Source organism: Quercus robur, chromosome 5 (assembly GCF_932294415.1).
Source record: "Quercus robur chromosome 5, dhQueRobu3.1, whole genome shotgun sequence".
Lineage (NCBI taxonomy): Eukaryota > Viridiplantae > Streptophyta > Magnoliopsida > Fagales > Fagaceae > Quercus > Quercus robur.
The window spans coordinates 25,686,536-25,700,165 of record NC_065538.1 but is presented as its reverse complement, the minus strand read 5'-3'; the positions used below and the strand labels follow the sequence as shown (position 1 = coordinate 25,700,165).

Below are 13,630 nucleotides of genomic sequence, written 5' to 3'. Positions count from 1 at the left end.
GGGTGATATGTAAATAGTAATCAATCACAATATCTACATTATTCATCTCATAAATTTGAAAGTGACTATCACCTAAAGAGTTACATCATATAACTCCCACATCTCCTAGAAAACAAGCTTGCAATCATGCACATATATATATATATATATAGCCAAGTATGCAGAAATTTTATTTTTTATTTATTTTAAGGCTACACCTTATTTTCTTTTTGTGCATGTGCTACACTTTCTCTAGCACAAAATCTTATGATATGCACTAAGGTGTTCATGATTGGCTAGTAAACAGTGGTGAGATGGTTATTTATGCCTTTCTCTTAGGATTTTTTAGTCCTCACAATCAAAAGCATGTGACTTCAAAATCAAGATCATGTGATCAAAAACAATAAACAACTCACTCAAACATGCACTACATAATTAAAACTAGCAAAGTGTAGAAAAATAAGTCTATCTAAGCTAAACAAGGTACATAGGCATGTTATGCAAAGATAATAGGCCAACCTCAATTACATATCCATGATGTGTAATACAAAACACATCCTTCCACTTTCCTTTTTCCTCATTTTAATTAAAAAAAAAAAAAAATGAAAACAATCTAATACGAAATGCGTGAATGTAATGCAATGCAAATCCTAGAAACAAAAGAAAACAAGAAAGCAAAAAAAAAAAAATGGTCACAAAGGATTTTGAGATGAAGAGCAAAGACCATGTCAGAAAGACTCAATTAGATTAAGCCTTTTGCATCCATAACTTCGTAGATGCAACTTTGGTTTTGGAGTTATTATTCAAATTAGAATGATGAGCAACTCCAGCATTGGTATAAAGGTTTAAAGCCTTTATCAATTCACCAATAAGTGCCATAAAATCTTGTGCTTGAGGCACAGGTACTTTTTATTTAGTTGCTTGCTTAGCAGCTTGCAACTTGAAATAGTTTGAGCGAGAATGCCTAGCTTTTCCACAAAAATGACAAACCCACAAAGGTTTATCATGCTTCTTACCCTTAGGTAAGTTAGGACTCTTAGGCTTAGACTCTTTAAGATCTACCCTAATCATCCTAGGAGTAGGAACTTCTTCTTTTGGCTTTACAACTTCTATCTTAGATGGTTCAAAAGATGGAACAAAATTTGTGAAATGAGTTTCAGACTTAGAGATGCTATCAACAAAAGCCATATCTGATTCGTCTAAGGTAGACTTTTGAACACTCAACATGTGATCAAGTTTAGAACTAGCATACCTATTTGACTATTTTCTAGCAAAGTTCTAGGTTCTTAATTTTTTCAACCAACTTAATATTTTCAGCCTTCACCTTATTTACCAGTTCATTAGCATCAAACAAATTCAGCAACAAGTTTTTCTTTTCTTGTTCAAGAATGGCTATCTTCTTTAGGGCCAAAATGGGCAAATGCCCTTTTTTCGGAAATTAAACATCTTTGTGCCCTCATTCTGAAACTAAATAGGGAAATGCCCCTCTTTTGTAACTCGATGATCCTAAAATCGAGTTATATGAAATACTCGATACTCCAATAATCGAGTTATGCACAGGTTTTTCCCGCACTGCTGGCATTTTTTGTTTTGAATCTCTACATAACTCGATTATTTAAAAATCGAGTTAGTTATACTGTTATAAACCCTGATTTCGTACTGTCTTTGTGTCAGGTGGAGTGTTTCAATGTAACTCGATTCCTGAAATATCGAGTTATAAAGTATACTTGATATATGTAAAGTCGAGTTATTCTCTTATAATTTCTGCACACCTTCTCCCACTCAGTGTGCCTTGCTCTCTGCTGAACTGAGGACTTTCTGCTGAACTGAGTTGGAACTCCTCCACGGATTAACAGCAGCTTTCTTCAAACTCAATTGAAATTTGTATCACCTCAGGTAAAAAATTCACATCACAATTTTAGGGCAATGTTATTTTCATTTGATATTGTACTAAATTTTGATTTTTTAGGTTGAATGAATGTGAAGTAAGTACATTGGTGTGATTTTGGTTATTTGTTGTAGTAAACGTTGGTGAGAAGAGAATGAAATAATTTCTTTACTATAGCAACATTTTGTATTGCACATAATCATCATTGGTCAGACATTTACAACAACATTTAGTGTTGAAGACAATGTGTAGACATTACCAACAATGTCTATTGTTTATGAATGTCTTTGTTGTGTACCATTCTATGCAGGATTACATTATTTAGCAACAGTTGATACACACTGTTAACTTGATCATTTGGTGTTATTGTATTCAGTGTCAATGTCTGGTTCTGGCAACCCACAACTCTATAGGCCTCATGATGTGTTCACTGCTATGGGTCGTTGTTGGGTATTGGAAGATGAGTTCAGCTATCCAATCAATCCGAATTTGCGAAATAGTGCTTACGTTCACAATACCATGAGACAGGAGTGGGCTTGGTTATTTCGTGAACAACAAATATTTTATGATGAGTTGGTTGGTTTTAAGTTGCCAGTGCCTCGGCGACTCGCATCACAAATGCCCAGAGACAGCATCGACGAACTTCGTAAAGCATTGAACCGCATAAGAGAAGAAAATAATCGAATGAAGATACGTCTTAATCGATATCGGACCCAAGTCGAGATTCGAGAGTCAGTGCAGGAAGGGTGGTACGAGCATGCACAATTCATGCAATCACTTCTTGCTGATCCCATTTATCAGTCAGACGTGGAGATGTCAGATGAAGAGTAATCGTGTTGTGTCGTGGTGTAATTAGATTTTGTTGGAGAACTATTTTGCTTAACTATGTGTTATATGTATGGTTGCATTTGTACTATGTAAACCTTATTATTGATTATGAGAAGCATGCACGTTATTCGTAATGTAGATTATTCTCACATAAGTCATAAAAGTCAAATATTCTCACACATGATGTTTTTCAATAAGCACGTACGACATAACACAGAAAACATAAAATAACTTACACTAACATTATTAACTTAACCATAGACATAACACACACACACACACACCACAGTGGCATTCATTCTGATAGGTAGTCCTCGTAGTTGAGGACATTGTTACGTTCTGCCGGAGTGAGTTGCCTGTTTGTTGCAACGGTTTGCTCCTCCGCCAATTGTAGCATATGATACCTGGACCTACGAAGTATCATAAGATTGTTCTCTTTTTTTATTTTCGTCACTGCACGCTCATATTGGTGCATGTTTTGTCGTGGCAGTGTGAGCGAGCTACGCTCGACAAGAGGCGCTCCGATTTGCAGGAGATCATTGTGCAGAGCGTTGGACTCGTTCACGCGAAAGTCCCACTCCTGTTGCAATCCGGCATAGTATTCCCTCTCGTCAGAATCTCTTTGCGTTCTATAGTTATTTGGAAAACGAGGTAGCATCCAATTACGCATTGACATTGGAAAATGTGACTTTAGATCGGTATGTGTAGAAGTTTTGCAAGGGTAGATGTATGTAAATGGGACTTCGGTATGTGTAGATGTTTTGCAAGGGTAGATGTAAATGGGACTTTATATAGGGGTTTTGCAAGGGCAAGTATTCAGGTGGATGTGAGTATAAGTATTCACGTGAATAAAGATGATATGAGTTGACAGTATATTGTTCAGTGGCGTCTGTTGGTGCATGTGATTCGTTGAGGTAGCTGTCGAGTTACACTATAACTTGTGCTACAGTAGCGGGCTGGTGATGTGTACTGCAAAAGAGGTTGCGTATTTATTCACGTGAAGACTATTCAACATTGATGTGCTTCATCTGACATGATTTGACGAGACAATGTTGAGCTGTGTTAAATGTATCATAAACTTCTCAGGGATGCTATAGGTACATCCTTTAAAAATGCTGCATTGCAAAAGGATGCATAGCTGTGTATTGACGTGCGTGTAGGTGATATGACTGGATAGGGTTCAACAGTGCAAAGCTATTGAGCAGCACTACGAACATCAATGTAGCAATAGGACCAATAACACTCGAAATTGATGCACAAAATTTTCTGCGTTGCTATGTGTATTGACGTGAGTGTGGATGGGTACTTCTGGTCAGGGTACAACAATACTGAGCTATCCACCGTAGCTACAGTCATTGCTCCCTATGGTGGAATTTGGCAAGTGTGATTGAAGAAAGCTGATAACAACATTAGGTTTTGTAATGGTTGGCAGGATTTCGCTGAATACCATTCTATCTGTTATGGTTATTTTTTAGTCTTCAGATATGAAGGAAATTCAAGCTTCCATATTGTTATATTTGATAAGACTGCCATTGAGATTCAATATCCACGTAGGAAGAATTGTAAATTGGAAGATCATCAGGTAAAAATATCAAAAACTTAGATGAAGATCATACAAACATTTCTTCCTTAATGTACAAACCCATAAAACATGAAGTCAGAGAAAAGTTTGTTCTTAAAAAATTACAGATTATGTCCAGAGGAAGAGAGAGAGAGAGCAATCCAAGCAGCCAAAAAATTGAAGCCTAAAAATCCTTCTTTCATGGGTATCTCGTGGCCACATAATATGGTGAGCCTTTATACATAATGTGATTATGATGTTCTCTTAAATATGGCTTGGAAACATATATGGGAAGCAAGTATATTATTGGGAAGCAATTTGTCACACATCAATGTCTTGTGCTATTACCCTCCATCAAAACCTATTAAGCAATGAGATTCGGGGAAGGCTGGGTTGCATTTTCGAAAGACAATAATTTAGAAAAAGGAGATGTCACTGCCAATGAGGTGATCGAAAGGACTCCTGTTGTGATTAGTGTCTCAATATTTCACTTGGTTGACCATCAGAGTTTGGACAAGGATAACCTATTTAAAATTTAAACTAGTGATGTTTATGCTTATATTTAATTAGGGACTTTGATCAGTACTATGGTTTATTTCTCTGACCAGTTTGGTATGTCTTGTTCAAAACTATTCAGAATTCCTGTGCTTCATCTGACATGACTTGTTGAGACAGTACTAAGCTGTGTTCAATGTATCATAAACTTTTCAGCCATGCTCTGCATCCTTGAAAACGGTGCATTGCAAAAGAAGGCATATCTGTGTATTGACTGGACAGGGTTGAACAGTGCGAAGCTGTTAAGCAGCACATGTAGCACTACGAACAACATCTGTGTACCAATGTTGGATAGCTCACACCCAAAATTGATGCATAGCCAATTCAGGGATGCTCTGCCTCTTCGAAAACGGTGCATTGCAAAGGGTTGCACATATGTGTATTCACGTGAGTGGGGATGGGTACGTGTGGTCAGGGTTCAATAGTTTCGAGATGTTGAGTATCACATGCAGAACTACATCAATCAAGTGTAGCAATGATGGACAGCTTACCCCCAAAAATTTGCTTACACTTTTGAAGGGTCCTCTGCATCCTTGAAAATAGTGCATTGCAAAATGTTGCATATCTGTTTATTCACGTGAGCATGGATGATATGACTGGACAGGGTTCATTACCGTCGAGTTGTTGAGCAGCACATGCAGAACTGCGAACATGACTTCGCCGAACAGTGCCGAGCTGTGTTAGCCTTTTCCAACCTCACTTGCCAAATGCTAGTATTACGAGCAGTGAGTGTAGCAACAGTAGAGAGTTTTATCCCCCTGTTTCCCTACAAACTTTTCAGGGAGTCTTTGCAGGTAGAAAATGTAGTTACATTTTCTCAACATCAATGTAAAATTACATGAAGAAAACTATGCTTCCAAGTTTTACATCAATGGCTTCCGATCATCACAATTGCAATATTAGGGAGCTTTCAAGCAATGCTACAACAAACCAATAACTTGAATGAAATATTTCAAAGGCTGATCAGGCTTTTAGGCCTTTACTCTATTTTTAAGCAAACCAAATATTGTTGTGAGAGTGTGTTGGGTGAGCCATATGGATTTTCAGTGAGTGAGTGGTTAGTCTGGTTTGGACGAGTCTTTATGTAATGTATCTATATAAAGTAGGACACTATTACAACTAAGATACACAGATACGTGCATATTATATCGTGACTCAAAGAACTCATATAAAAGAATTATTCGAATTATTGAATCATATGCGCGGTTGGTCTATGTGGTTTGGATCAGTCTGTATGTATTGAATCTATTAAATTTTCCTACAAGTAATGTGCAATAAATATAATTTGGAGGCATTTCACTTCCTAAGGTTTTCCCTACATTACAAAGCAAAGGACATTGTTCGTCCATGACCCACATTACTTGAATGTAGCAACAAAGAACACGTATGAAAAAAATGAGAAAGTGATTTCACATAAACTTAGCCAAAAGTAATAAACAGTTAATCTTTAGAGTTGCAAAAGTTGAACATACATAATCATCATTTGTCACACATTAACAATAACATCATGTATTGCACATAATGTGTAGACATTAACAACAACGTCTAATGTTCGTAGGTAGAAATTTTTGGAAATCATCATTGCTTGAATCTGAGAAGTCTGAAATATCTGTTTCATCATCTAACGCTGTAATTTCATTAATAGACTTCATGGCTCGCTCTTGCGCCTTCCCCTTTAGATGCTTCCTAGCTTTTTGGATTGCGTGAAAACGGTCTAGTCGCCTTTGCATTTGATTGTTCTCTTGTTCAAGACGAGCAAGTATGTTGGCAGGTTCATCTCTAGGTAACTCGGCAGAGCGTGCCTTAGGAACTCGTAACCCGTGCCATCGACAATACACCTCTAACTCACACCTCTTCTCGTATAGGGTTGACCATGGTGGTTCTGCTATAGTGAACTCTATTGCGGTGGTATCTGTACTTAGTTTTGTAGGTTTGCCGACCATGATGTGTCCGACGCTTCCAAGACTCTCATACGTGTATATTGGCATATTAACGAAATCTCTCTTCTTTCCAACCCATTTTCCTCCATAGTGGTCTGTGTATGTATGTAGTTGTTGATCTGTTGGAACTTGTGATGATGCATTTGTTGAAGTAGGTCCAAACTTGTTTCGCATTGTACGATTTGATGTTGAGGCATTGCGACTCATAGCTTAATCAATCTACGAAGTTAGCGGGGTAGAAAGTTAACATTATATCACTGGTGCATTTATAACCTCATTTCACGGTCCAGGCATTACAATTTCACTTATTAGGGCCTGTCATGTCAAACCCTTCAGGAAAAACACTATATGAACAAGATTTTAAATGTTCCTAATGTCACATCAAAGGTGGGCAGTAGTTGCAACAGTAGATGTAAATGAGACATCTGTGCATCCAATTTCACAATTCTGTATTCACGTGAGTGTGGGTGTGAAACAGTGTCGAATTGGGTATCCACATCGTGTAGAGCACCGAACATGACTTGACTAAGCAGCAGCGTCTGTTGGCACATGTGCTGCGATTGAAGGAGTTTGATATGACTACAGTTGGTGCTACAGAAGCAGGCTGGTGACGTGTGTTTAGAGTTGGAACTTGGTCACCTTCAAACTTCGCTATATTAATTGTGTTTTGTCTTTCACCAGCAAGTTCGCAATATTAATTTATTAATTATGTTTGGTCTTTCACAAAATAAATTATGAAGATCACAGTGTTTTCTGTGATTTGGTCATTTTGAATGTCTGTAAACATGATGGTGTGTAAATATGACGGTGTTCATTATCTTTGGTCATTAAACATTTACAGGTATATTGGCATCACTTTGGTCTCAGAACCATCACTCTTACAAATTACGTAGCGCCATAGGTCATGTACAAGTGTACTTTCTCTTGTAATCGTAGCCAATTGATGTGAGACTGCATTTGAGGGAATACCTACTTACTCGACTATTCGATCAAACATCGTGGTCAAAGACTTGTCGGTTTGAAGCGAGGCCCAATTTGGTCTGAATACCACATCTGTTATACCGTAGATGTTGGTGGTGGCTTGAGCTCCTGGTTATATCTGTTTAATTGTGGACTTTACCTTTACAAAATCTTAAACATCATTAGTCATTGTCGTTGGTCATTTTCAAGGATGGTAGTCAAAACGCTCTTCCCATAATTCGTGACTGTTGGTTAGAAGAGATTGCATATAGGTAAAACCATGTTCAACCCTGAAACTAAGCTCTCAAACAAACGCGTGCCATAATAATTTACAGGTTGAAAGCACCACTTTGCTCTTAGAACTTTGATGTTAGTGGCTTGAGGTCACTGTTATATCTGTTTAATCGTGGTTGGTCCTTCACAACATACTTAAACTTCACGATGTTTATTATCTTCAGCTCACTGTTATCTAATATACATGGGAAGAGCAAACCACTTCAGGTTTGGATTCCTCATATTTGATTAAAAAAAATCCGTTAAACCTAATGCTAGAGTGAATGAGGTCATGCCAAGTGTCGCTTTTATCTTTTTCGACGAGTCTGCACTGCAAGGTTTCATCAATAAATTTTGTAATGAAAATATGATGCATGAGGAATAGTCCAGGCGAGGATCAAATTCAGAATAATATAATTGCTGATTTAAGATCGACAAAAATATCCAATTAGTGGAAAATACATGTAAGCTCAGCAAAACCTCCAATAAAAATAGTTGCCTGAAGTCAAGATATAGCTTCAGCCATTGTTCCAAGGAAAATCTCCTAGGTGGTTCATCGTTAATATCAAAACCTGTAAACGAATTGTGCTTTCACAAAACCTTCCATTTGTATTAATAATTACTATAATCTAAAAACACGTGAGCGTCGTACAAAATTATGAAATAAATGTTATTTACACACAGACTTGGATCTACTTGATATTATATAGAATCACATAATAACATAAAAAATTCTTAGACCATTACATCCATTTCAATAATACTAATGATAGTAACGATGGGCATGAAACTAACCATCATATTAATATATCAAATTACTTTCAACGGATACCATGTTCTTCAAATTGCCACTAAAATAAAAAAATATAGAACTGTCATACAATTCTCCAAATATGTTATAGCAACCACGAACTGAAAATCGTCCCCCCCTTGGGTACAATACCCAATGGGAATCATCAAGAGTCAGATGGTGTAGAAGGTGGAACAGGACGTCTATAGTGAGCTAAGTCCGCTCGCATAGCTCCAACCTCGGCAAGAAGACCATGTAGAAGCTGACCATGGGCTGCCTGAGTCGTCATAATGGTCTCCATCATAGCATGAAGAGAAGGAGGAAGAGGGCATGTATGCGCTGCATCAACAGTGTCAACATCTATCTCATCATCACCATCCTCGGCAACAACAGATGTGGGATCCCCATGCATGTCCTCATCTTGAACATCTCCAGTAGTAGACCGTACTCGTGGTCTGTTGGATGGACCAACACTGAGGTCGACAACCTTCTTTTGGGCAGTTCGCTGTTTCAGAAATTTGGCTCCTATAGAGGCTTGGATGTGAACCAACTCGTGGGAAGGAAAGTTCTTTAATCCTAAATATTTGAGGACCCTATGGATGAGAACTGGGAAAAACAAAGCATGCCTCTTATACTTGCTCCTACGCACCTTGACAATGGTTTCGATGAAAAGGGAAGGAAAACAAATGGAACTATTGGTGACAAGGGCGTAAAGCAAGATACACCTGTCTACAAGGATTGTATGGATATGAGAGATAGGGAAAATGTTGTGACAAGCTATCCTAAAGAAGATATAATTAAGCTCAGTCAACTCACTTGAGCTAATACTTCGGCCAGAATCCCGAATGTTTGATCGTCCACAAAGAACATCCATAACATCATCAATACGAGGAGACATAGAGTTTGGATAAGTAGGTGTACAAATTATAGGTACATCAAGGGCTTTAGATACGTGCTCCCTAGTTATTGTAAACGGTACACCACGTATGGACGATGCCACCTTGTGACCACCAAGATCCTCATGGACCGATAGATTCGAATAGAATTCTCTAATCAAGTCAGCTGGAGGGGGTTGTATGTTTGTACATAGGGACAGCCAATGCCTAGACTGTAGATTCTCACGAACAAAAGGATGCAGCTCCTGTAAATTGATTTGCCTTTCTCCCCAAATACGCCTACGCTTAATCAAGGTTTCAAAGGTTTGCTCATTTTCTGGCGTGAGGAACCTTAATTGATCAAACACCACTTCAGGTTCGGATGCAGCTTTGCATTTTCCCCTCTTAGTCCTCTTCGGACCCATAACTAATCGATGGTCAGTAGTGCAAACACGATCAGCTCACACAAAAACAGAACCAAAATGAAGTTTGAAGCAGAGAACAAAAATTGAAGAGTAACCAGCTACCATGTGTAGAAAATCATGCACACAATATACTGTCTAGAGCAGTTTACAACAACACAATGAAAACCAAATATTCTTATTCACGGGTTGTTTAGTTGGTGCAATAATTGTAATGCATTTTGGTCCGAGTCAACAATTTGAAGTTAGAGACCTAGAGTATATAACAGAAGTCTTATCATATAGGAAACATACAAGTGGATTTAGGAACTGACATATATCATACCATCGTAGCTACATGTAGTAAGTTTCACCAGCTTCTACAAAAAACAGAAAATAAATTGTACAATGTACAGTTCAGACATACAACCAGCATATATCTATACCACACACATATGGAGCCACTGGCAAGTTCATTTTGTGGAAGGAAGACAACCTATGACATAGGCAACCTTACTAACAACAATGCATTTGACTAGGCAAACACCCAATTTCATCACAATCTTCATAGACATAGACATAGAAGTGTGAAGCATCAAAATGCAAAATTTGAGAATAATGCACCAACAATGTGTAATTTCAAAGACAGCAACCGTTAAAAGAGTCTTACTATGTAAAATCCTCGACGAATTTGCGCGGGAAATTGTGGGTTCTAGCCGGATGAAGCGAGAGCAATCGAAGATGTAATTTCGGACAGCTGCAAGTTCTGCAGAACTGGGGAAGAGTTAATAAAAATGGGTAATAGATTGTAATGTCCATATAACTCGATATTACTATAATCGAGTTAAATGCAATCAAATTTTCAGCACAAGGGCTTGCACATAAACCGACTGTCCGTAAATCGAGTTATGTGTAGCACAAATAACAAGAATCCAGTTAATGGTGGAACGGCTTTCCCATAACTCGATTTTGCAGAAAACGAGTTAATTTCAAATAACTCGATTATACATAACTCGAGTTATGTTTATGGGCCCCCAGGTATTTGGACTGGTCCAGATGCGGTCCAAGACGAATCGAAGTTTAAAGGTAGGCCTGCGACAATACTCGATTCTACTTGAATCGAGTTCTGTGCAGTGGACACTCACAAGAAATCAAATTCCTCGAGATTTGGAAAATCGAGTTACATTGTACACATGCACCCACCCAGCCCATATATTTGGACTGGTCCAGATGCAGTCCAAGAGGAATCCAACTGTATGTGGCTACCTCGCACAAAACCGAACAAATAACATAGTACTCTGTTATTTGCAGTAGAATATCTCAAGAATGCAATTTCTGTGTGTAATGGCTTGCATATAAATGGATACATCATAAAGCGAGTTATTTGCAGAGTTACTCAATTTTGTAGAACTTGAGTTATTTTCACTGGTCTCCCTTAATCTTCCTGTTAGGTGTAATCATTTGTCAACATTAATTGACAATAACAAGTAGTCTTCTAGTGCTTGTTCCAAAAATCATGCGGAGCCTTTTTATTAAATATTTTTTATTTACTTATTTTTTAGTGGTATGATTCTCAATAAAATGTAAGTTTCACAGTTTTTATGAAAATTTCAGCAAGAAAATGGATTTAGAAATAATCCAGACTCATGATTCCTTATGACAATGATAGAATTACTTGCATTTCTACCGTGTGGATGACCCACTTTCATAAGCAGTTAATGGCAGCAGTTATGATAGGAGTTTGACAGATGTTGTTTGCAGGTTTGTTTAGTTCAAAGATGATGTTTTTCTATAAATTTTGGTGTTTTGAATGCTTCCGTGTATCCTAAATCTCTCTCCTTTTTTATTTTCCCCTTATATTCATCCTTGCGTTTGCAACACTACTGTTCTTTTGAAGGACTACTGCAACAAAAAAAAAAAAAAAATATCATCCATTTTGTGTAGATTTGATTTCAATATAATTTAATTATCTTATCCAGAAGCATGAGTATGGTCTCTCGAATTTTAATGTTTTTGTACATGCAGGGAGCTTGGCATTGGAATAGTTCCATACAGTCCTCTTGTTCGTGGTTTTTTTGCTGGCAAAGGAGCCGTGGAAAATTTGGCTGCAAATAGCGTATTGGTACATATTTCACCAGTATTTTGTGTTATTCATTTGTATATTAGCAAAGATTTTTCAGGAAACAATGATATTTTTCTTTGAGCAACGATTCATCAAGTTTTTTTTTTTTTTTTTTTTTTTAGAAAGAAGCTGACTTATTTTATTAACTTGAAACAATTACATCCAAATCTAAAATCGAAACAATATGCGATGGGACATCTTCTATCCATACTTGAAAATCTGATATGCGTAATGCATTTTTCGGCAGACTATGAGCAACCCTATTGTCGTTTCTCTTAACATGAGAATACAACAATCGTTCAAAACTATTAGCAACCCTTTTCACATCATCTACCAGTAGACCTATTGGAGATAGGCTACACTCTGTTGACTTCAAAGCTTTAATCTGACCGAGAGAATCTCCTTCGAGAGTAGCTCTTTGAAAACCCAACTCACGCGCAAATGTCACTGCCTTCAAAGCAGCCAGCGCCTCAACCTCATCAGGCTTGTAAGCTTGATGAATTTTTTCTGAACAAGAAGCCATCACAACTCCATTATTATCCCGAATTACCACTATTGCCGCCACTTGAAATTGATTTCCCTTGGAATATTTTTTCAAGGCATTAATTGGATTAACTCCAATTGTACATGCTAGCTGGCTGGTAGACTCCAAATTGGGTGTAACAATTCTTGCCAATAATAACTCTTCATTATTATTTATATTTGCCAAAAACGTATCCTCCTGTAATACCTCCACCGAAATAGAAGGTGTATTAATTGAGTTGGACTTATTGCTAATTGGCGTGGACTTTGGCAGCACTAAATCCTCAATAATTGCAGACACTGAAGCCCAATCCAGCTGCGTGGCTGAGGGCAGCATTAATGAGGGCGTTACTCCAGGAGTTGTAACTGAAGTAACGTTCCTCCAACTTCATCTATAACATTTGAAAAATTGCTACCAAGTGAAATTTTGAAAATTTAGCTATCAAGCTTTTCAAGTTGCCACATTATATTGATTGACACAATTGATGGATTAACTTCTCACTTATTTTATAAACATCTAAATTTGCAAACATCTATAATAATGACTAAAAATTATTGCACATGGTGTTATTGTATTAAAGTGTTACAATATATACAAAACATACAACAATGTCATCTGAAAAGAACAAAATCCTATAGCAATAACAATGTTGACCCCCCTAAAATAAAATCCAAGAGTCGCCATGCAAAAAAGGCCAAAATCCAAACAAAACCGTAGAAAAAAATACAGCATCACATTCATTTTAAAATACATATGAAAGTTCATCATAGTAATTAAAAATTTCCCAAGAGTGAAACTCTAAACATCACAAAAGTACCCAATCAATAAAGTTGCAAACTGGGATGAACAAAATAGGGATGAATAGTAAAGTTGCAAAGTAAACACACTCTAAACATCACATAATATTATCATCACTTTGCATCCACCCTAACCAC

The 13,630-nt window shown here is 37.3% G+C and overlaps 1 protein-coding gene across 1 annotated transcript; it reads left to right on the top strand.

The window, feature by feature from the left end:
* The first annotated feature begins 1,727 nt into the window (after positions 1-1,727).
* On the top strand, positions 1,728-2,838 carry LOC126725617 (uncharacterized). The gene is made up of 2 exons (XM_050430422.1): positions 1,728-1,875; positions 2,244-2,838. The coding sequence occupies exon 2, from the start codon at positions 2,249-2,251 to the stop codon at positions 2,696-2,698; it is 450 nt and encodes a 149-aa protein (XP_050286379.1). The 5' UTR covers positions 1,728-1,875; positions 2,244-2,248; the 3' UTR covers positions 2,699-2,838.
* Positions 2,839-13,630: the final 10,792 nt, after the last annotated feature.